Source organism: Pleurodeles waltl, chromosome 12, assembly GCF_031143425.1.
Source record: "Pleurodeles waltl isolate 20211129_DDA chromosome 12, aPleWal1.hap1.20221129, whole genome shotgun sequence".
NCBI classification, from domain to species: domain Eukaryota; kingdom Metazoa; phylum Chordata; class Amphibia; order Caudata; family Salamandridae; genus Pleurodeles; species Pleurodeles waltl.
The window spans coordinates 237,226,739-237,248,778 of record NC_090451.1 but is presented as its reverse complement, the minus strand read 5'-3'; the positions used below and the strand labels follow the sequence as shown (position 1 = coordinate 237,248,778).

Below are 22,040 nucleotides of genomic sequence, written 5' to 3'. Positions count from 1 at the left end.
AGTGGTGACCCAAGACACTGGGATTATGTGCCCAAGGTGTTGTCTCCCTTGTGTTCTCTGCTGCTAGGGCCTGCCCCTGTAGAGGTCAAGGGCAGATCTATCATAATAAATTTGCACCAAGCCTTTCTCTGGCAAAGCCCATGATAAGATTGGGTGAGTGCAGAGTAGCCAGGGCTGGGACTCCTTCATTCATCTGAGACTCAGAAGTTACAACTCAGTTCACAGAGACACACATATGGGCTATAGGCTGCCCCCAATGCAAAACGGAAAGCAATCCTGACAGCCAGGCTCACCAAAGGTTAAGAAAACAAAACTACGCAGCACATTTATAGAGAACTTTATGCAAAAAGGCATCAGGGCCTAAACTGTTGAGACTGCCAACACCGGATCGCCAAGTATGACGGCCAGCTCTAAAGCAAATGATCTCTGCTGCTCAGAAGCACTAGTGCCCACAATACTTAGAGATCTCCAGATACAAGGCAAAGATTTATATGCCTATAGAGGAGCCACTATTGAAGCTTGCATGACAAAAATTACAAAAGAAATCACATAGCATAATATCCAAATAGTCATTGCTTGTCAAAACTCAGACAACTGGCACATTCCAAACCCACAAATCACATTTCGCATAAGTATTCTAGTAGTGTTTCTGGACATTTGACCACCTAGTTACCCCATAAACTAGATGGTGTTTTGGTCCACCATAAGCCTACTAGGGGTGGGTTGGCAATATGCCTGCCCTTCTCAAGATGATTTGTTTCACCACACACCTTTCTCCTGTAATTCTGTCTTCATTCACTGAATGAGGTAAACTCTCCACATCTCTGCTTGACCTACCTGTAGCAAACCTTAAAGTGAATGTTTATCATATTTATATCAGTTGACGGCTCCCTTCTCCCTCCTCTTGCCTTTACATTCCCCTTTTGCACTCTTATTAGCTGCATTACATTTTTCAAACTATCATTTGTTCACAAATTACCTTTTGATGTATGCATATTAATGTGCTTCATTAAACATCTGAGAAGCGAAGTGAAATATAACCCCAATTTATTAAGCACATTTGAGATGCTGACATTTACCACAAACAGAAGATCAGAAACACATAAGCTGAGGAATGTTGGTCCTGACCTGTATGGACTCAAGTTCAAACCTATCCCTACACACTGGAGCTCAGAGGTTACCAAGAAAAGATAAATCTTAAGCACAATGACTCAGATGCACATACCTCTGATAACTGCCTCTGCTTGGAAAACACCATCAGCATGGCGGACAAAAAGAGGTTAATGATTACAAACATCAGCAAGACAACACATGTTGTGACCAGTAATGCTCCCAAGATGGGGTCCAAGCTAGTAACCTATAGGAAGAGAAAGAATGAGAAGGCTTCAGTGCAGAGTTGTCATACAAATCTGCATTTCACAGTGAGATGTCCTCTGGGTTTTGGCATAGATATGTTAGGATTCCTCACGAGACTGCACAGAGAGAAGAAAACCCATCTTTCAGAAGATGATGACTATAATGCTGCACCTACAGTGACTCTTTTGACCAAGGAACAATGAATAAGGTAAAACCTACATCACTTGGTCCCAAAGACCCACTTTATGCCATACAGCAACCCATAAACCCTACCTCACCCAAAGTTAAAGTCCCTTTCCCAAGCCTAAGGCTCTGTGCATCGTGGGATGGCTTGCTTATGATAAATATTTACAAATTAGAATATATATGAAGTGGAGAAATGTTAAAGGTACATTTATTGCTGATTTTATAGCCAAAAGCTATAGGTTGCAAGGCACTGCAGTGACATAAAACGAGAAGCCAACAGAGGCTGTTAAGAAATTATGTTTGTTTTTCTCTTTTTAACATAGAAGTAGTAATTTTAGGTCAAAGCTTACAAGACAGTGCAGCTAAGACATATCGGAGACATGCTGAAAGCTTACCTAGGAATCCATTCCGCCCATTGCTTATAATTGGCATTGTGTTTTGTAACTCACATTTGCTTGCTTTCTATTTGCTGACTATTTGTTTTAGTCCATCCAGAATGTCTTTGTCCCTCCCATGAAGCATAGCCTGTTTACCCCCCACTATGACTGGCGGCTTGTATTCTTCCACAAGTGTTCACTTTCCTGGAACTCTTTTTTCTTTTTTTTGTGATACACTCCATGAGAGTGCACGTCTTCAGCTGTCTTTCTGGTACGCTTGTTCACAAAGCAGCTGGTGCAGTAAACATGCTGTGTTCCTTTGAAAGTGTTTACTGCCTCCTGCATTTCTGCTTGACTAATTCTACTTATGTCTGGCACTACAAGTTCATCAACCATGCATGCCTGTGAAGAACAATGTTCTGTCTATAGGCTTTTTTATTTTGTTAAGTGCTTTTTTACCAACACCATAACTTAAAAGATATCCTTCAATTTCATGCCCATGTCATGGATGCTGGAATTAGCAGTTTGGGGAGTGCATGTACATGCTATTTTGCTGATTCAAAGTTCCTATGATACCTGAGTGAAATACCTTTCATTTGAAGTATTACTTGTAAATCTTGAACCTGTGGTTCTTAAAATAAACTAAGAAAATATATTTTTCTATATAAAAACCTAGTGGCCTGGAAGTGTCTTTTAGTGTGTGTTCCTCATTTATTGCCTGTGTGTGTACAACAAATGCTTAACACTACCCTCTGATAAGCCTACTGCTCGACCACACTACCACAAAATAAAGCATTAGAATTATCTCTTTTTGCCACTATCTTACCTCTAAGGGGAACCCTTGGACTCTGTGCATGTTATTTCTTACTTTGACAAAAACCATCCTGTAGGAAGTTGGCTCTGTATGTACTATTTCAAAGAGTTTTATAGCGCTTCCTATTCTAACTGAGCCTGTTTCTAAGCATTCCTAAAGTTTACAGATAACAGACTAATAGAATAAAGAGATTGTGAGGCATAAGATTCTCTTATATTCCAATTCAATAATAAAGTTATTTCCTTTGCACATTTGACTCCCTATAGGTAGCTATAGCAGGCAGGGAAGGCTTACCCCAGGGTGTGGTAGAGGGACACAGACTCCGATAAAGCATAGCACAGTATTGTCAAATCTGTGTCTCTTCTAGGGAATAAGGGCATAACTTAGAGGGAAGTATGGAATGAAACCCTCAAAATAACTGCACAACTCACAGTCTATTCCATGTACATGCTTCGCTCCATATACGGCCACCTATCCACAGATCCCCACTCTGCTGCCGTCAATGCAGTCCTCAGCCTCTACATAAACCATACTTTTTGGCCTCTGAGAAAATGTTTGCGAGTACCAATTAGTATCACAGATATACTATGACCTTAAATTACTATAACCTTGCAGAATATTTAAAAAGGTGAAATTTCTGGTTACTTAATGTGGTATCCAACATATGTATTACTCTAACGAAAGCCCATGCAATGTAAGGATGAAAATGTGGTGGGCATGGGAGGGCTTACGAAAGAGAGCGGGTGTGCTGCTCGTATATGCTCCCTTTATTCTTCTAGCTAACAACCCTTTACTTCCTTCATTTGAGGACAAGGGCGCTATCAATCGAGATCACAAATCTAGATTTCAGACTCTTCTCGGACCTCTACCCTAAGTTCGATGCTGTGTTACCCATACCCCCCACCCTTCTCGACACTATGCTACATTATCAATTGCGCACCACCTACTGCGTCCTACATGACACCTTCCCCTACTCACTACCGCCTCTCCCTGCTTTTAAATACCTCCTCACTTCAACATACCTCCGAAAACCGATCACACAACTCTACAACACAATGCGATGCTCCTCCTCAGTTACAGTTCCGAAAGCAACAATGGCTTGGCATGAGGATATTGCCTCACCTCTCTCGGATGTGTGATGGTCCTTCTGCTGTGGTCAACCGGAAAGGCTTTCCCCCCAACTACAGACTCTGTCTTATTCACTTTAAATTTCGACATTGCTTATATCACACCCCACTACAGCTTTTCAAAATGTGATTAGCATCAGATTCCCGATGCCCGCAATGCAGTTTCCCCTCCGCTTCCTTCATATACCTCGCTTGGCAGTGTCCGAGGGTGCCAACCTTTCGGACTGAAGTTTATGTCATCATCCAAGAGATCCCCGGTCACTCAACTTCTTTTACCCCACTGGTAGGCCTCCTGGGTTATGTTAAAGACAAACCTGATTCATGACGTAACCTCACAGCCATGCTCCTCCTGCTGACTAAACACAGAGTGGCCATGCATTGAGAGCAGGAAACCCACCCTGTTCTCCAAGGCAAGGCTGAATGATGCGGTATACTGTCAGAAACAACTATCTAACCTTTGGGAGCTCATGCCACTGCACTCCTGACGCAGAGACATTTGGGAGCCTTTAACCACCTTTCTCCACAGCAGAGACTCTAACTCACCTACATTGGTTACAGTCAGGGATGATACAAAATCTGTTGGAGACGGGTGTGGATAGATTGTCTCATTGTGTTGCTTGTTGTATCACACTGTGCCTTTACGTATCTGGCAGTGCCTGTTCTCCAATGCTCCCCATTGCAAGTTATATGTATGTCTCTCAATGGATATATGTAATTTTCCCTGTTGTTTCTTTCTAGCTCAGGCATGGACAATTTGAGCTTATGTTGTACTCTAGCACTCCTGCCGACTGACATCAGCGTTTTTTTGTCTAGTTGATGAAATTTATGTACTCATGGCAATTCCCTGAATGCCCCTCTAGATCTATCCTTTCCCCACTCTATGCCCCCCCCTTGACGTATCACCCCATTTCATGCTGTTGTTGGAAAGATTTTCTGTAAATGCCAATAAAACATGTTACAAAATGTAAGGATGAAAGTGGGGAGTCAGTTAAAAGTGTAAAACATCTAACGCCCTTTTTGGAAATATATGTTATGCAACATATGATAAAATTATGTTATATTTTGACTTCATCGAGCATCTCAGTCTTCGATATAATAAACAAAACCTAGAAGCTTCAATATTATAAGTCATAAGCAAATTTGTTCTTCTATACTATGCAGTGTATCACACCCTCTCTGGTAGAGTGTGGAAGAAGGGTTTGGGTCTTCACCTACCTCCTCGTAGTTAAATATTCCAATCATAAGGCTGACTATGGTCACTGCTGTGCTGAAAAAGGTTCTGTAGTTGTAGATACTCCATCCGAACAGCATGTTACACTAAAGACAAAATGGTGAAACTGATTAGAAACATGGGAGGAAAAGGCATAAAAGGGCTGACAGAGGTAAATAAAGGATACCCAAGAGAGAGTTCCTTCAGAAACACAAAGGTCAAACAGCAAACAAGAAGATTTGCTCTACAAAACAGTAGATAGCTGAGATAATTTTAAGCAAAGTAAGATAAAAATTGTTAAACATGAGAAGCTGTACTGATACATATTATAACCTGCAAAAGTCAGCATTAGATACAGAGGTGGGACAGGTAGTAGCGGAATGGAGAGACCCCCTGAGACAAAACCAAAAGAGGTTCAGAAAGCCACAGCATTAAGCAAGGCAAAGGAGAGAAACCCAGAGAGGTATAAGAGAAAAACAATAAGTTAGTTTAATAGTCGAAAAGGCCCTGCGCATGATAGCAACCAAGAAATAAGCAATAAGGAACATTAAAAAGCACATCAGTGATAGAAGTGGGAAGGAAGTGCCAAAAAAAAAAACCATAGCGATCTCAGTAAAATTGCTCAACCAACAGAGATGAGACCTAAAATAAAAAACATAAAGGAGTGAATCAGGAAAAACAGAAAATGGAAGAGACACAGAAGTTAAGTGACAAAAAAGACAGCCATCTGTGGGCATGTCAGAAAATGCAAATGGTGTTTTGTGAAATGATCTGAGAATGCTCGAAAAGAGCAAAAGGGGGGCTCTGCAAACGATAAGAAACCATCAGTACAGGATTAAAAAACCCAGCAATGGAAACATTTTGTGAAAACGTACCTATGACCCTCACTGAACCACTGTTCCTCATCACAATCCTAACAGAATGAGTCAGTCATACATAGGAAACAGGCAAAAATATTTGTAATCTCTTCTCGTGACATGAAACCATAAATACATGACCTTTCACCCAGATGCCCACCTTATAACACACGAGTAGAACAAAAATGTTCAATAAGAGATTAGGAGGGTGGGAGGAAGGGAAACTAAGATTGCAAAAACGGAGGAGAGGACCCAGCTTAATTAGAATTCCTATTAACCAGAATATTATTGCTTTATCCTTCTTAATAAGGAATATTTCAAGCAGTGTGAAGTCTTGAACTGGAACCCTTGAGCAATGACCAACAAGACATACTTGTTGCATGTCCCTTAGCTCTCTTACCAATGTATCTCTTAGGAAGGTAAGCAAATGTTTGATGAGCCATCAAGCCTACAATCACATGCCAACAATGCTTTAAGTCACTGATTTGGAACAACAAAACCATCTTTTGACAGAAGGACCGTGTCACAAATGGGCAGTAGTATATATGGAGTGACAATGCCTGCTGACTATAACGTAAGAGTATCAACAAAGATCCACGACCCAGACAGACATTGTCAGAGAAACCGCCAATAAAATATATCAATCTGAGACCAAGTCAGACTAAAGGAAGACATATGCACAGTGTAACAAAAAAAATCTAAAGAATAAGCTTGAAGCACACTGTTGGGGGGCATTGAGCATTACTCTGGGTCTCCGGAGAGCTACAAATATCAAGCTAGCAATCCAGGCACCACCACGTTTCTAAGGAGAGTGACTGGGAAGAAAGCAAGACCAAGCTAAGAACTGTGTTTCCACAAGTAGTTACACATTTGGGTCCCCAAAGAGAAGCTAGGAGGTGACTTCTGCCCTTCTTATGGAGAATACCGGAATAATAAGAATTTAATGGAAGAGACAAAACAAGTGTACGAGGTTTCGGTTATAAGTAAGAGGAATTACTAATATCTTTACATGGTATTTAAGGATTGCTTTTATTTCAGGGGTTTGAGATATAGATAGTTACAATTCACTGATGGTCTCTCTTTCTTTAATCCCTGTAGGTCGGTTCTTCAGTCCTCACGAGCTACTTGGCATGGAACGGACAGCCTCTTGGTCAAGACCCCAACCGATGTGCCTCGGGAGGAACAAATACAGAAGTCTGGTATCAGGTACGTGGTTTTTATACAGGGGACTGGGTATGGGTCACCGGGGAGGTGTACGTGGAGTATGTGAGGTAAGAAGCACTTGAGGTGGGTAATAACGTGATTTTGATGCATAATGGATTATGAGCGGCCTCCGAGTCCCCACAGGGTAGTCGCATTGTGTCTGCCCCCTTTGAAATGCCCAGTTTGGATTTTCCTTTCTGTAAGGAAATGCCTCCTTGGCATGGTTACCCCCTGACTTTTTGTCTTTGCTGATGCCAAGTTATGATTTGAAAGTGTGCTGAGGCCTGCTAACCAGGCCCCAGCACCAGTGTTCTTTCCCTAACCTGTACCTTTGTTTCCACAATTGGCAAACCCTGGCATCCAGATAAGTCCCTTGTAACTGGTACCCCTGGTACCAAGGGCCCTGATGCCAGGGAAGGTCTCAAAGGGCTGCAGCATGTCTTATGCCACCCTGGAGACCCCTCACTCAGCTTAGACACTGTAGGGGCATAGTGCACATGCACCTATGCCCTCACCTGTGGTATAGTGCACCCTGCCTTAGGGCTGTAAGGCCTTCTAGAGGGGTGACTTATCTATGCCATAGGCAGTGTGAGGTTGGCATGGCACTCTGAGGGGAGTGCCATGTCGACTTAGTCGTTTTCTCCCCACCAGCACACACAAGCTGGCAAGCAGTGTGTTTGTGCTGAGTGAGGGGTCCCCAGGGTGGCATAAGTCATGCTGCAGCCCTTTGAGACCTTCCCTGGCATCCTGCCATCTAGTGTTGGGCTCGGAGTGTTACAAATTGTTTTTCTTCGAAGAAGTCTTTTTGAGTCACGGGACCGAGTGACTCCTCCCTTTTGGCTCCATTGCACATGGGCATCGACTCCATCTTAGATTGTTTTCCCCGCATAGGGTGAGGTAGGAGTGGTAGAATGAGGATACTAAAGATGTCCATGCAATAGAATAAGGTGGGAGGGTGCATGTGAATCTGCAGCGCAACATGCCACAAACAGATGTACACTGGGTAAGTGACATTTTCCGTTCAATGGCATGTGTGGCTGCAGATACACATGCTGTGCATAGACTACAAAGCAGTAATCCTCCCCAAAGCGGTGGTCAGCCTGTGGGAGTTGAAGTTGTTTGAAATAATGTTCTTAGTACAGCCTGTCCTACTGTGGCTTGTTGTGTTGCTAACACAACTACACAATAATGTTTGGTAAACGTATGAGTTGTAGACCAAGTAGCTGCCTTACAAATCTCTGTCATTGGTATGTTATCTAAAAAGGCCATTGTTGCTCCTTTCTTTCTAGTGGAGTGAGCCTTTGGTGTAATGGGTAACTCTCTTTTAGCTTTAAGGTCTGTATGCATTTGACTATCCATCTGGCTATGCCCTGTTTGGATATAGGGTTACCAGCATGGGGTTTTTGGAAAGCAACAAACAATTGCTTAGTTTTTTTAAATGATTTTGTTCTATGCAATACATTAGTGCTCTCTTTATGTCTAATGTATGCAGTGCTCTTTCTGCTACTGAGTCTGGCTGTGGAAAGAAGACTGGGAGCTCTACAGTTTGGTTTAGCTAAAACGGTGAAATGATTTTTGGCAGAAATTTTGGATTTGTGCGGAGAACCACTTTATGTTTGTGTACTTGTATAAATGGTTGTTCGATAGTGAACGCCTGTATTTCGCTAACTCTTCGTAGTGAAGTGATGGCTATTAGAAATGCTACCTTCCAAGTCAAGAATTGGATTTGGCAAGAATGCATGGGTTTAAAAGGTGGGCCTATGAGTCGTGTAAGTACAATATTAAGATTCCACGAGGGTACTGGTGGGGTTCTTGTGGTATGATCCTTTTTAGTCCTTCCATAAAGGCTTTAATAACTGGGATTCTAAAAAGTGACTTTGTGTGTTTAATCTGCAGGTAAACAGAGATTACAGTGAGATTAATTTTGATGGAAGAAAAAGCGAGATTTGCTTTTTGTAGGTGTAGTAAGTAACTCACAATGTTTTGTATGGAGGCATCTAACGGTGTGATTTGGTTTGCTTGGCAGTAGGAAACAAACCTTTTCCATTTATTAGCATAAAAATGCCTTGTTATCGGTTTTCTTGCCTGTTTAATGACTTCCATACACTCATTTGAAAGGTTTAGATAGTCAAATTCTAAGACTTCAGGAATCAGATTGCTAGGTTGAGCGATGCTGGATTGGGGTGTCTGATCTGTTGTTTGTGTTGTGTTAACAGATCTGGTCTGTTTGGGAGTTTGATGTGAGGTACTACTGAGAAGTCCAACAGTGTAGTGTACCACAGTTGGCGTGCCCACGTTGGTGCTATGAGTATTAGTTTGAGTTTGTTTTGACGCAGTTTGTTGACTAGAAAAGGAATGAGTGGGAGACGGGGAAAAGCGTAAGCAAATATCCCTGACCAATTGATCCATAGAGCATTGCCCTTGGATTGAGGATGTGGGTATCTGGACGTGAAGTTTTGGCATTTTGCGTTTTGTTTTGTTGCAAACAGATCTATGTCTGGTGTTCCCCACTGGCGAAAGTATTTTTGTAGTACCTGGGGATGTATTTCCCACTCGTGAGTTTGCTGGTGATCTCGACTGAGATTGTCTGCTAATTGATTGTGAATGCCTGGGATGTATTGCGCTATTAGGCAAATATTGTTGTGAATTGCCCAATGCCAATTTTTTTGTGCTAGGAGGCAGAGTTGTGATGAGTGTGTTCCCCCCGTTTGTTTAAGTAGTACATTGTTGTCATATTGTTTGTTTTGACAAGAATGTGTTTGTGGGCTTGAAGAGGTTGAAAAGCTTTTAGTGCTAGAAAGACTGCTAGAAGCTCTAAGTGATTTATGTGTAGCTGTTTTTGCACGTTGTCCCACTGTCCTTGTATATTGTGATTGTTGAGGTGTGCTCCCCACCCAATCATTGATGCGTCTGTTGTGAGAATGGCGTGAGGCACAGGGTCTTGAAAAGGCCGCCCTTTGTTTAAATTTACGGGGTTCCACCACTGAAGTGAATAGTGTGTTTGGCGGTCTATCAACACTAGATCTTGGAGTTGACCCTGTGCCTGCGACCATTGTTTTGCAAGGCATGCTTCAAGGGCCGCATGTGTAACCTTGTGTTTGGGACAATTGCGATGCATGATGCCATCATGCCTAGGAGTTTCATCACAAATCTGACTGTTTAATGCTGATTTGGTCATATTTTTGGCACCATGGTGTGGAATGATTGTACCCTTTGTGGGCTTGGACTTGCGATCGCTTTTTGAGTGTTGAGTGTAGCTCCTAAGTATTGTTGAATTTCGGATGGTTGCAAGTATGATTTTTGGTAATTTATGGAAAACCCTAGTGTCTGTAGGGTATCTATTACGTAATGTGTGTGATTTTGACACTGCTCTTGAGTGTTGGCCTTTATTAGCCAAAAGTCCAGATATGGGAATACATGCATGTGTTGTCTCCTTATGTATGCCGCTACCACGGCAAGGCATTTTGTAAATCCTCTGTGGGCTGTTATCCCAAAGGGTAATACCTTGAATTTGTAATGTTTTCCTTGTATAACGAACCTGAGGTAATTTCTGTGAGATGGATGGATGGTTATATGAAAATACGCATCTTTTAAATCCAGTGTTGACATGTATTCTCCCTGTTTCAGTGATGGGACTACATCTTGTAGTGTCACCATGTGAAAGTGTTCTGATTTGATGAATAGGTTGAGAGTCCTGAGATCTAAAATTGGTCTTAGTGTTTTGTCCTTTTTGGGAATAAGGAAGTACAGGGAATAGACCCCTCTTCCTTTTTGTTGATGATGAGGTACTAGTTCTATGGCTTGTTCTGTCAATAATGCCTGCACCTCTGTTTGTAACAGTGTTAGATGTTACGACGACAGTTTGTACGCTCTTGGGGGAATATCTGGAGGAAAATGTGTGAATTCTAGTGCAGCAACCATGTTGGATATTTGATAGAACCCATGTGTCCGTTGTTATGTTTGACCATTGATTGTGGAACATTCCCACTCTTCCTCCCACCGGGGATGTGTGTTGGGGAAGGGTGATGGGCAAGTCACTGCTTAGTATTAGTGGCCTGCTTTGTGGTTTGGAATTTTCCCATGGACCTTGGGTATTGACCCCTAGAGGACCCGCGAAACCCCTCTCTCTGATATTGTGATTGGTAGGAGGGTTTTGGTTGAGAGGTGGATGTTTCTGATGACTATGGTATAAAACCTCCCCTATACTGCGTTTTTTTTAATGTCCCTCTGTATTGGGATGAGTAGAGCGCTCCCATTGCTTTGGCCCTATCCGTGTCCTTTTTCATTTTTTCAATGGCCGTGTCTACTTGTGTGCCAAATAGCTGTTGCTGATTGAATGGCATATTAAGGACAGCTTGTTGAATCTCTGGTTTGAAACCTGAGGATCTCAGCCAAGCATGGCGTCTAATTGTCACTGCAGTGTTCACTGTTCTTGCAGCAGTGTCGGCAGAATCTAATGCAGATCGTATCTGATTATTAGATATTGCTTGTCCCTCCTCTACCACTTGCTGAGCCTTTTTCGGGTATTCCTTGGGGAGATGTTGGATGATATCGCTCATCTCGTCCCAATGAGCTCGGTCATATCGTGCAAGAAGAGCCTGGGAGTTTGCTATGCGCCACTGATTGGCAGCTTGTGACGCCACTCTCTTTCCTGCTGCGTCGAACATCCTACTCTCCTTATCTGGGGGTGGTGCATCTCCAGATGATTGCGAGTTGGCTCTCTTTCTCGCAGCTCCAACCACTACCGAGTCTGGGGGCAGTTGCTGTGTAATGAACACTGGGTCTGACGGTGGTGGCTTGTATTTTTTTTCCACTCGTGGTGTAATGGCTCTACCTTTCACGGGCTCCTGAAAAATTTGTTAGCCATGTTTAAGCATGCCTGGGAGCATAGGAAGACTTTGATAGGAAGCATGCGTCGTGGACAAAGTATTAAAGAGTAAGTCGTCCTCCAATGGCTCTGTGTGAGTGTATGAGGTGGTATCTTCGGGTGGAGAGGGTTTAGAAGGATAGCACTCAGGGCTATTTTCCGACACAGGGGGATCGTAGAGGTGCCAGGGGTACTGTATCTTCTTGCGATTGCACAGTGTGTGTGGGTGACTGTGTGGTGGGCGTTGCAATAGGTGAAATTGTTCTTTGCAGAGAAGAATGTTCTGGGGAAAATTGGCGTGATGGAGATTTTTCTCTGGGCACTTTAGCTTTTGGCTGTTCAGTGTCTGAACGTCCTTGGAAAGCCTGTTTCCTTTTGAATTTGAGAGGAGGTGCTGTTTGGATCTTCCCAGTATCCCTATGGATCTGTATCCTTGCCTGTGTTTCATCAAACTCCTCCATTTGGTGAAGTTCCTCCTCAAATCTGTGTCTCTCTTTTAGTTGTTTTGTGAGTCCATGTTCCTCGGGGTACGCGGCTTTTTTCGGCTCCAAAGCCATTTTTTTTAGCACCAAAATGCCCACGCTGACAATAGGCCTCGGCTCCGAAAGACTATTTCGAGGCTTTGACGACTCGAGTCGATGTCGCGTTTTTTCGGTCACAGGTTCTCGGCTCGAGTCCGAAGACTTCGGCGCGGATTTGGCCTTTTTCGTTGCTGAAGGTGTTGCTTGGTCACCACTTGATTTCTTATGGGTCGAGCCATGGCCTTCCGGCATTGGCGTCCCCGAGGCCTTTATTTTTGTTTTGGACTGACTCTGGTCTTGGGTCGGGGCAGGTGTACTCACGTGCTGGCCTGCTGTAGGTGGTCGGTCTGCATCGGAGTCGTCCAAATTGGAACCTTGGATGGAGATAGTCATCTCCTCTTCCTCGACGTCGAGGTGCTCTGAACTCTTCGACGCCATTTGCAGTCACCTCGCCCTCCGATCCCTCAAAGTCTTCTTCGATCGAAAGGATCTGCAGGTCTCACAAGTATCTTCTCGGTGGTCCAGTGACAAACACAGATTACAGACCCGGTGTTGATCTGTGCAGGTATACTTGGCGTGTGTAGGAAGTTGGCTCTGTATGTACTATTTCAAAGTAAGAAATAGCATGGTTCAGAGTCCAAGGGTTCCCCTTAGAGGTAAGATAGTGGCAAAAAGAGATAATTCCAATGCTCTATTTTGTGGTAGTGTGGTCGAGCAGTAGGCTTATCAGAGGGTAGTGTTAAGCATTTGTTGTACACACACACAGGCAATAAATGGGGAACACACACTCAGACAATTCCAGGCCAATAGGTTTTTATATAGAAAAATATATTTTCTTAGTTTATTTTAAGAACCACAGGTTCAAGATTTACAAACAATACTTTAAATGAAAGGTACTTAACTTAGGAACTTAAGGAACTTTGAATTAGCAAAATAGTATATACAGTTTTCACACAAATGGCAAATAGCTATTTTAAAACTAGACACAGTGCAATTTTCAACAGTTCCTGGGGGAGGTAAGTGTTTGTTAGTTTTGCAGGTAAGTAAACCACCTACAGGGTTCAAAGTTGGGTCCAAAGTAGCCCACCGTTAGGGGCTCAGAGCAACCCCATAGTTACCACACCAGCAGCTCAGGGCCAGTCAGGTGCAGAGGTCAAAGTGGTGCCCAAAACGCATAGGCTTCAATGGAGAAGAGGGTGCCCCGGTTCCAGTCTGCCAGCAGGTAAGTACCAGCGTCTTCAGGGGGCTGACCAGGGGGGTTTTGTAGGGCACCGGGGGGGGAACTCAAGTCAACACATAAAGTACACCCTCAGTGGCACGGGGGCGGACGGGTGCAGTGTGCAAACAGGCGTCGGGTTCGCAATAGGGTTCAATGGGAGACCAAGGGGTCTCTTCAGTGATGCAGGCAGGCAAGGGGGGGGCTCCTCGGGGTAGCCACCACCTGGGCAAGGGAGAGGGCCACCTGGGGGTCGCTCCTGCACTGGATGTCGGATCCTTCAGGTCCTGTGGGCTGCGGGTGCAGTGTCTTTACCAGGCGTCGGGTCTTTGAAGCAAGCAGTCACGGTCAGGGGGAGCCTCGGGATTCCCTCTGCAGGCGTTGCTGTGGGGGCTCAGGGGGGTCAACTCTGGCTACTCACGGTCTCGTTGTCGCCGGGGAGTCCTCCCTGTGGTGTTTGTTCTCCACAAGTCGAGCCGGGGGCGTCGGGTGCAGAGTGCAAAGTCTCACGCTTCCGGCGGGAAATGTGTGTTGTTTCAAAGTTGCTTTTTTGTTGCAAAGTTGAAGTCTTTGTGGAACAGAGCAGCTGTCCCTAGGAGTTCTTGGTCCTTTTAGATGCAGGGTAGTCCTCTGAGGCTTCAGAGGTTGCTGGACCCTGTGGAACGCGTCACTGGAGCAGTGTCTTTAGAAGTGGGGAGACAGGCCGGTAGAGCTGGGGCCAAAGCAGTTGGTGTCTCTGTCTTCTCTGTAGGTTTTTCAGCTCAGCAGTCCTTCTTCGTCTTAGGTTGCAGGAATCTATCTTCCTGTGTTCTGGGAGCCCCTAAATACTCGATTTAGGGGTGTGTTTAGGTCTGGGGGGTTAGTAGCCAATGGCTACTAGCCCTGAGGGTGGCTACACCCTCTTTGTGCCTCCTCCTTGAGGGGAGGGGGGCACATCCCTATCCCTATTTGGGGAATCCTCCATCTGCAAGATGGAGGATTTCTAAAAGTCAGAGTCACCTCAGCTCAGGACACCTTAGGGGCTGTCCTGACTGGCCAGTGACTCCTCCTTGTTTTTCTTATTATCTCCTCCGGCCTTGCCGCCAAAAGTGGGGCCGTGGCTGGAGGGGGCGGGCAACTCCACTAGCTGGAGTGCCCTGGGGTGCTGTAACAAAGGGGGTGAGCCTTTGAGGCTCACCGCCAGGTGTTACAGTTCCTGCAGGGGGAGGTGAGAGGCACCTCCACCCAGTACAGGCTTTGTTACTAGCCACAGAGTGACAAAGGCACTCTCCCCATGTGACCAGCAACATGTCTGGTGTGTGGCAGGCTGCTAAAACTAGTCAGCCTAAACTGGTAGTCAGGTTTCAGGGGGCACCTCTAAGGTGCCCTCTGGGGTGTATGTTACAATAAAATGTACACTGGCATCAGTGTGCATTTATTGTGCTGAGAAGTTTGATACCAAACTTCACAGTTTTCAGTGTAGCCATTATGGTGCTGTGGAGTTCGTGCATGACAGACTCCCAGACCATATACTCTTATGGCTACCCTGCACTTAAAATGTCTAAGGTTTTCATCATGCACTGACGCCCTCACCTATGGTATAGTGCACCCTGCCTTAGGGCTGTAAGGCCTGCTAGAGGGGTGACTTATCTATACCTATAGGCAGTGTGAGGTTGGCATGGCACTCTGAGGGGAGTGCCATGTCGACTTAGTCGTTTTATCCCCACTAGCACACACAAGCTGGCAAGCAGGGTGTCTGTGCTGAGTGAGGGGTCCCCAGGGTGGCATAAGACATGCTGCAGCCCTTAGAGACCTTGCCTGGCATCAGGGCCCTTGGTACCAGGGGTACCAGTTACAAGAGACTTACCTGGATGCCAGGGTGTGCCAATTGTGGAAACAAAGGTACAGGTTAGGGAAAGAACACTGGTGCTGGGGCCTGGTTAGCAGACGTCAGCACACTTTCAAATCATAACTTGGCATCAGCAAAGGCAAAAAGTCAGGGGGTAACCATGCCAAGGAGGCATTTCCTTACAGCGTGGCACTGTGGGCAGAAACGGAACGGGGTCCGGTCCATTAGGCTTCAATTTTTTCTGCGGTCGGGCCAACCAAGCCCTGGCTGGGCGCGGAAGCCCCGAAGGGCAACCAAAGCTGTGTTTCGCCGGTGTCGATGCAAGATGTTTCGCGATTGAAAACAATACCGACGATTTTCGGTGAATTTAGTCTTTTTCCGATTCGAATACACGGAGCGAAGAGGAACACGTCCGAACCCAATGGCAGAAAGAAAACAATCTAAGATGGAGTCGATGCCCATGCGCAATGGAGCCGAAAGGGAGGAGTCACTCGGTCCCGTGACTCGAAAAGACTTCTTCAAAGAAAAACAACTTGTAACACTCCGAGCCCAACATTAAATGACAGGAACAGTGCACAGCATGTGTATCTGCAGCTACACATGCCATCGAACATATATTTATTTCTCTTTCTTTTTCACTACCCTTAGTCACAAGCGCCACGTAACAGCATGGGACAAAGCTTAACAACGACCCCCCTCACCATCAACGCCTATTGTAAACAACCAAAACTCCCATGCATTAAATGGAGAATTCAACAACGAATGGCAGAAAGCAGGTTGCAAAAGAATCTGAGATTTTTAGGACGACAAAGGCCTCAAGACCTTCGACTAAATTAAAAAAGACGATGGGATCCCAAAAGGAGAGAGACTGTAGATACCTCCAGATACGTCGCTAAGTAGCATATAAAAGAGTTGGAACCTACTCTAGTAGGCTCCAAGCACAATTTGAGAAATGGCTTATTATGAAGACAGGTGACAAACATCAGCTATCTGAAATATATAAGCTCCCTCCATTCATCCCACAGGTGGATCGACTACCATCACAGAAAAGATGGGAAGTACAACCATGTGGAATACTAACAAGTAAAGAGCGGAATAACCTGTTGCTAAACCTGGGTGACACTAGTAACACACACTGGCACATATTCATGCCTTAAAATCAGCAGATTGTTGGGGGAAATGTGAAGGGTCAGGCACACTGCCTCATCTACTTTGGCAAGGCACCAAAACTGAAAATGTATTGGTAGAATGTTCTCAGAGATGTAGTTGCTCTGTTTGAACTACATTTCCTAGATAACAAGCATATATACTCATAGGTCTACTGAGATACCCCTAATGATCACCCAGGTTGGAAACCATCTCGCTAACATTCTGTGCGGCAAATCATGGTATGATGGTGTTGTGGCAGACAGACATTATCTCTGAGCATCGGGGCTGGCTACACTGTAAGTGGGAACTACTAGGCATTGAAACAGTCTTTATGGTGCTAGATCAATGAGAAAATCACTTCTAGGAAATAGGGTCCACCCCCAGAACTCTTTCCTGGTGTAGGAATGTCAATAATTATCATTCCTCGAGTTCCTCAGAGCGTTAGGTCTGACAGAACCACAGAGGACAGAAAATTATAAAGTTAACTAGAAACACTGAGGCCTCCACTGCATTTGCCTGTATCTCAAATCACAAGAAAAGGTGAATGACACATCCACAGGGACTAGAGGAAGGTTTATGTTTCCAGGACTGAATTAATGCCCTATCATTTAGCAAATGTAGGCAATTGTATGTGTTAAGTAGAAACGTATAAAACTGAATTGAACCACAAACTGGCAGCCAAAGAATATGTATGCTACATGGGGATGGGCCTGCTTTTTCACTGGAAAAAATAAACATGAAAACTGGTTGCCCTTGACTTCAAACAACACTCCTACATACAGTCTCAAGTGCAGTGATGTGCAGCGTTAGCAATTATGCATCAGAGTGATCAGGATATGGTTGGTCATGTTCTGCGCCAGTGCAGCTAAACTAGAAAACGATGACCTTGGTTGGGTAAGACTGATTTACATTCATCTTCTTTTTGCTGACTGACTGAGTCAGCCTTAGCCTGATTCACTACCTAGTAAGTGTATTAATAATACAGCAAGGGTAATTTTGGGGCATAGTCAAGATGGCACAGTGGTAGCACCATCTCCTCACACTAGCCTCAGTACAACCTAAGCAACTTGCATCTGCGCCAGCCTTATCCCGAACGGCTACGTAGTCATAGGAAAATTAACCTAGTAATTCTGAAGGATTACTGTTAATTTAAATGACACTATTTCTAAATATATCTATTTTATTAAGAAAAGCGTAATAACATAATAAAAAGGTTTATTCTGGGACATGGTCAAGATGGCGAACTGATAACAGCACTTTCTCGCTGTTTAACTATGCTGCATCCAACAAAGGCTCGTTCCATGCTTCATTTAAATGATTTTTGCAAAGAAGTCATCTACAATAACAAATACATTCCTGCCAATTATGTAACTCAAACAATGGAAAGTGTTTGACTATTTTTAACGCACTATTTGATGATTGATGACTTATCTCCCGGGAAGATTAATGGCTCTTGGTATAGTTCTATGACACTACTTGGACTTCTAGTCAGAGGTCAGCTTTCCATTTCATCTTTTTTAAACTGTAACTGCCATCCAAGTTTTTAGAAGATGCTCACAGAACAGACTTGTATCTAAACAGAAGAAATCAATACAGATATTGTACTACTATTCAAATACATGTATTAGTGAATATAAGACGAATCCAAATTTCTTTACTCCTGACTACTTTAGTTACTCAAAGGATGTCTAGTCGCTTCGGATTCTAATTTGTTTTTTTCTCTGAGCTATAAAATATCTCAAACTCGTTACCAAATGAAAGATCTACTTTTTATGCAAAAACCAAAACATTAGAAATTTACCAGGGAGTCCGTTGTTTCTACTTCTGAGATATAAACATTGATGCAGGACATGATTTTCTCCTTAATAGTAATTTCATGCATAGCCCTCTTTGCTATGGTAACAAACAGGAAATTCCCCTCTGTTGTTCTCCTAGCAGTTCCTGCCACGTTTCCTAGGGGAGCGCCTTCCAGTTCAACTGGTAGTAGGGACTACCATTATGCAATCCCTCCAATTCCACTAATTAGAAGGATTTTGCAGAAAGTGTGAGAGAATCGAATAATGTTGTCTCTCATTGCTCTAGATAGGGTGAGGGGTATTTGGCACAATCTTCAGCCTACTCATCCTCTCTCAAACAGAATAGATCTGCTTCTGCAGGCATCTTACACCCCAATCCTCAGGTGCATCACTTACACACATGGACATTACGTTGGGTCAGTTATATAGCAGACACACACAACATGAATTGAATTACATCAAGATAGCCTCATATTTGATGTTCAATTGACATTTACAGTGAACTAAAATGAGTGATGTAAGATCATACAGTTTGGTTAGGAGAGGAAGTTGGGATTTAAACCCAGTTTTCCCAGTTACACATTGTGCTATTCAACCACTGGGTGAATATCTCATTCTCTGCCCCACTGCCACCAAAGGACAATGCTTCAAGTTCAAGTTTATCTTGCAACGGTGTTCAATAAATACAAGCATCACATGTTAATTCTGTCTGACTGGATATATGTATATAGTGTCCAAATAACTTTCTTCAACAATATTAAGCATAAAGAAGTGAAGGAGACTATCTTCAAGTTAAAATCACTGCCTCCACCTGACTTATTGAACAGTAAAGAGGGAGAAGGTCAGCACCTCCACGATGCCAATTACATTGATTAGCAATACAAAGAGATGTCTGACTTCCTGCAAGTCTTTAGTGCAGCAAGCTATACACACCACACTTCCTCCTCCCATTCTCAAATAGTGACCTTCGTAAAAAGATTTGAAGTGTTTCAATTAGTGCTCTGTCATTTTACTATCATTAGTCACTTTTATGTTCGTCATTGCATGCATATATACGGTGCAGGGAAATGTAACCAATGCCAGTGTGCCAGGTGGCGTGGTATACAGGCCGGTGTCATCACATCCTGGATGGGCAGAGCCCAAACTTCAGTCATACGAAAATACCTGCAGTTGCATGGCATTGGAAAGGTATTCGTGAGGATAAGGTTTCCTATCCAAGCTATTCATATGGTGAGGAATCAGCAGGAAAATACAGTATTCAACTGAAATATTGTTACCAAAGGCAGGTAACTTTTTCTTCTGGGTCTGATACTCGGAAAGGGAAGCTACATATTTTTTGCAAATGCTTAACCAGGAACTGAAGATGCTTAAGGATGATATGAGAAAGTAAAGATTAGGTTTTATAATTACTGTAGGCACATATCAGGTGAATGTCTTGGTAAGAACAGATCAGATTGTATTTATGTTGAAGCTCAACACTGTTAGGGAATGGCGAATGCTTAATCAGCAATATGAAAAAGCTCTTTTGAAAACAATGATAATTGGGTAGAGAAAATTACAGTTGTGGTACTAGACACAGACCAAAAAGTGCAGAGTCCCAATCTGGATCTGTTGCACGTGACAAAATAAACCCAGCAAAGAGCAGGAGAAAGACAGGGAGTAGTGGAGATCGACCAGAGTAGCTGTTGGGAACATAAGTACACTGAAAGTTGGAGAGAGGAGGTCGAGACTGAAAGGAACATAAAGAGGATACAGAAGTCAAACATTACACAGAGATGATGGAGAAAGCCCAATTAAAGTTTGGACACAGGAAGATGAACACAGGCAAAATCAATATATAAAGTTGGAGCCAGAAACACAAACTGATGTAGACATGCAACTTGCTAGATGACTGGAAAACTGCTATGTAAGAACATTTAATATATTTGAGACAGATAGATCAGTGGGAAGGCACATTTCCGGTGTTGATGGCACACATCTGAATAAACGGTTGAAAACAATCCCTGAAGTGCTTGCATCTTACCGTAATGGAATATGCCACCAATAGCACGAAAATGGCGACAAGAAACCCTTTAATTTCATCCCAGGCTTTGCACAGCGTTGAAGTGATTAGGTGCAGTCTGGGATTGACATTCAGAAGGTTCCAGAGCTTCACTGTTGCCACTGAGACTTCGAAAGCTATTGTGTAACCTAGAGCAGAGTCCACAGTCCCAGTCTCATAGAAACTAACAAATCTGAAAGAGAAGGGATACAATGAATATTGAATGTGGTTTTAGTATTATACATCTTCACTTTTCTACTAAAGCTCAACTCAAGGAGCATGAGTTGCATCAACAGAAGTAGGAAAATGACAGACAAAACAATGTGAAAAGTAAGTTCTGGAATCTTTTACAATTACTTATCTCTTTTACATTTGTTTGGCAATACCTTCACCGAGGCATTTCTGGAAAAAGCTTCTTTATAAAATGCTGAAACATGTTCCCAATAGGAACCAGTATAAATATGCACGCTCCTCCCCCTCCAAGGTGCCCCAACCATCGGAGCCCAGCTTTCACATATTTCTCATGCCATGTATGGTTGAAGCACATATACAAAATGGTGGGAGGGTTCGATGGCGGGATGTAAAGAGGAACAACAAAGTCTTTGAGTAATAAAATCCATAGTAAAGTAATGTTTTCTTACTAATCTCATTCTACCTTCTGACCAGCTTGCCAGGAAATTATTTTCACAGACCTTAACATGCAGGAAGTAGGAGACCACATATGTAGGCTTCAGGTTAACTGATTATGTAAAGATTCCTGGGAGAAAGATGCATTCAGTGTGTAATGTTGACTAAGAGCGTGCAAATATTCCAGATAATCACCCTACAAATCTCTGCCTTGGGCATATGAAGCTGACAAGTTAATGTTGCTGCCTTAGCTCTGGTGGAATAAGTATGAAGTGTCAGAGTCAGCTGAAGTCCTCCTGTGTTGCAGTTGTGCACAAAATTATTGGGGGATTCCAGAAAGGAACAAGTACTGGAATTTTTACGGTAGTGGGATGGCCACAAGAGTTCCCGAGTAGTTTTCCATCTCCCTCCTCACATGAGAGATAGCCATTAAGCAGAAGTGGCCTTTGCTGCTTTGTTGTCTGGCTAAATTCAACCCTGGACTCCTAAAGGTACTTCTTATCAAAGAGAATTTAAGGTACCCGGCAGATCTAGATTGTGTAGAGTTTAACTAGCTAAGGTAGCATGAAGGCTTTATGGAAAGATGAAACATATGCTTTCCCAGTTAAGATGAAGTTCTGTCATTGTCGTGTTATGTTATCGGTGTTTTTATAGCATGCTAATCACCCATGATGGAATCCAAGCACTCTGAAGCAGGTGTGAGAGACCAGCCCTGGGGTGTTACTCGAAAACCAGATCTTCAGCTTCTTGCTAAAGTCAAGGAGAGAGAGGAGGAGGCTTTGATGTGTTGTGGGAGGTCGCTCCAAGCTACTGGGGCCAGGTACAAGAAGGCGCTGCCCCCTGCTCTACTTTGGTGTATGTGTGG

General features: G+C 43.6%; 1 protein-coding gene across 1 annotated transcript in view; it reads right to left on the bottom strand.

Moving 5' to 3' along the window:
• LOC138267111 (polycystin-1-like protein 3) overlaps positions 1 to 22,040 on the bottom strand; it is a 522,747-nt gene that overhangs the window by 86,512 nt on the left and 414,195 nt on the right. The window contains exons 25-27 of the mRNA XM_069215961.1: positions 20,531 to 20,741; positions 5,076 to 5,177; positions 1,226 to 1,357 (exon numbers count right to left, since the gene is read on the bottom strand). Coding sequence (XP_069072062.1) covers positions 1,226 to 1,357; positions 5,076 to 5,177; positions 20,531 to 20,741 — 445 coding nt within the window. The remainder of the gene's footprint in view (positions 1 to 1,225; positions 1,358 to 5,075; positions 5,178 to 20,530; positions 20,742 to 22,040) is intronic.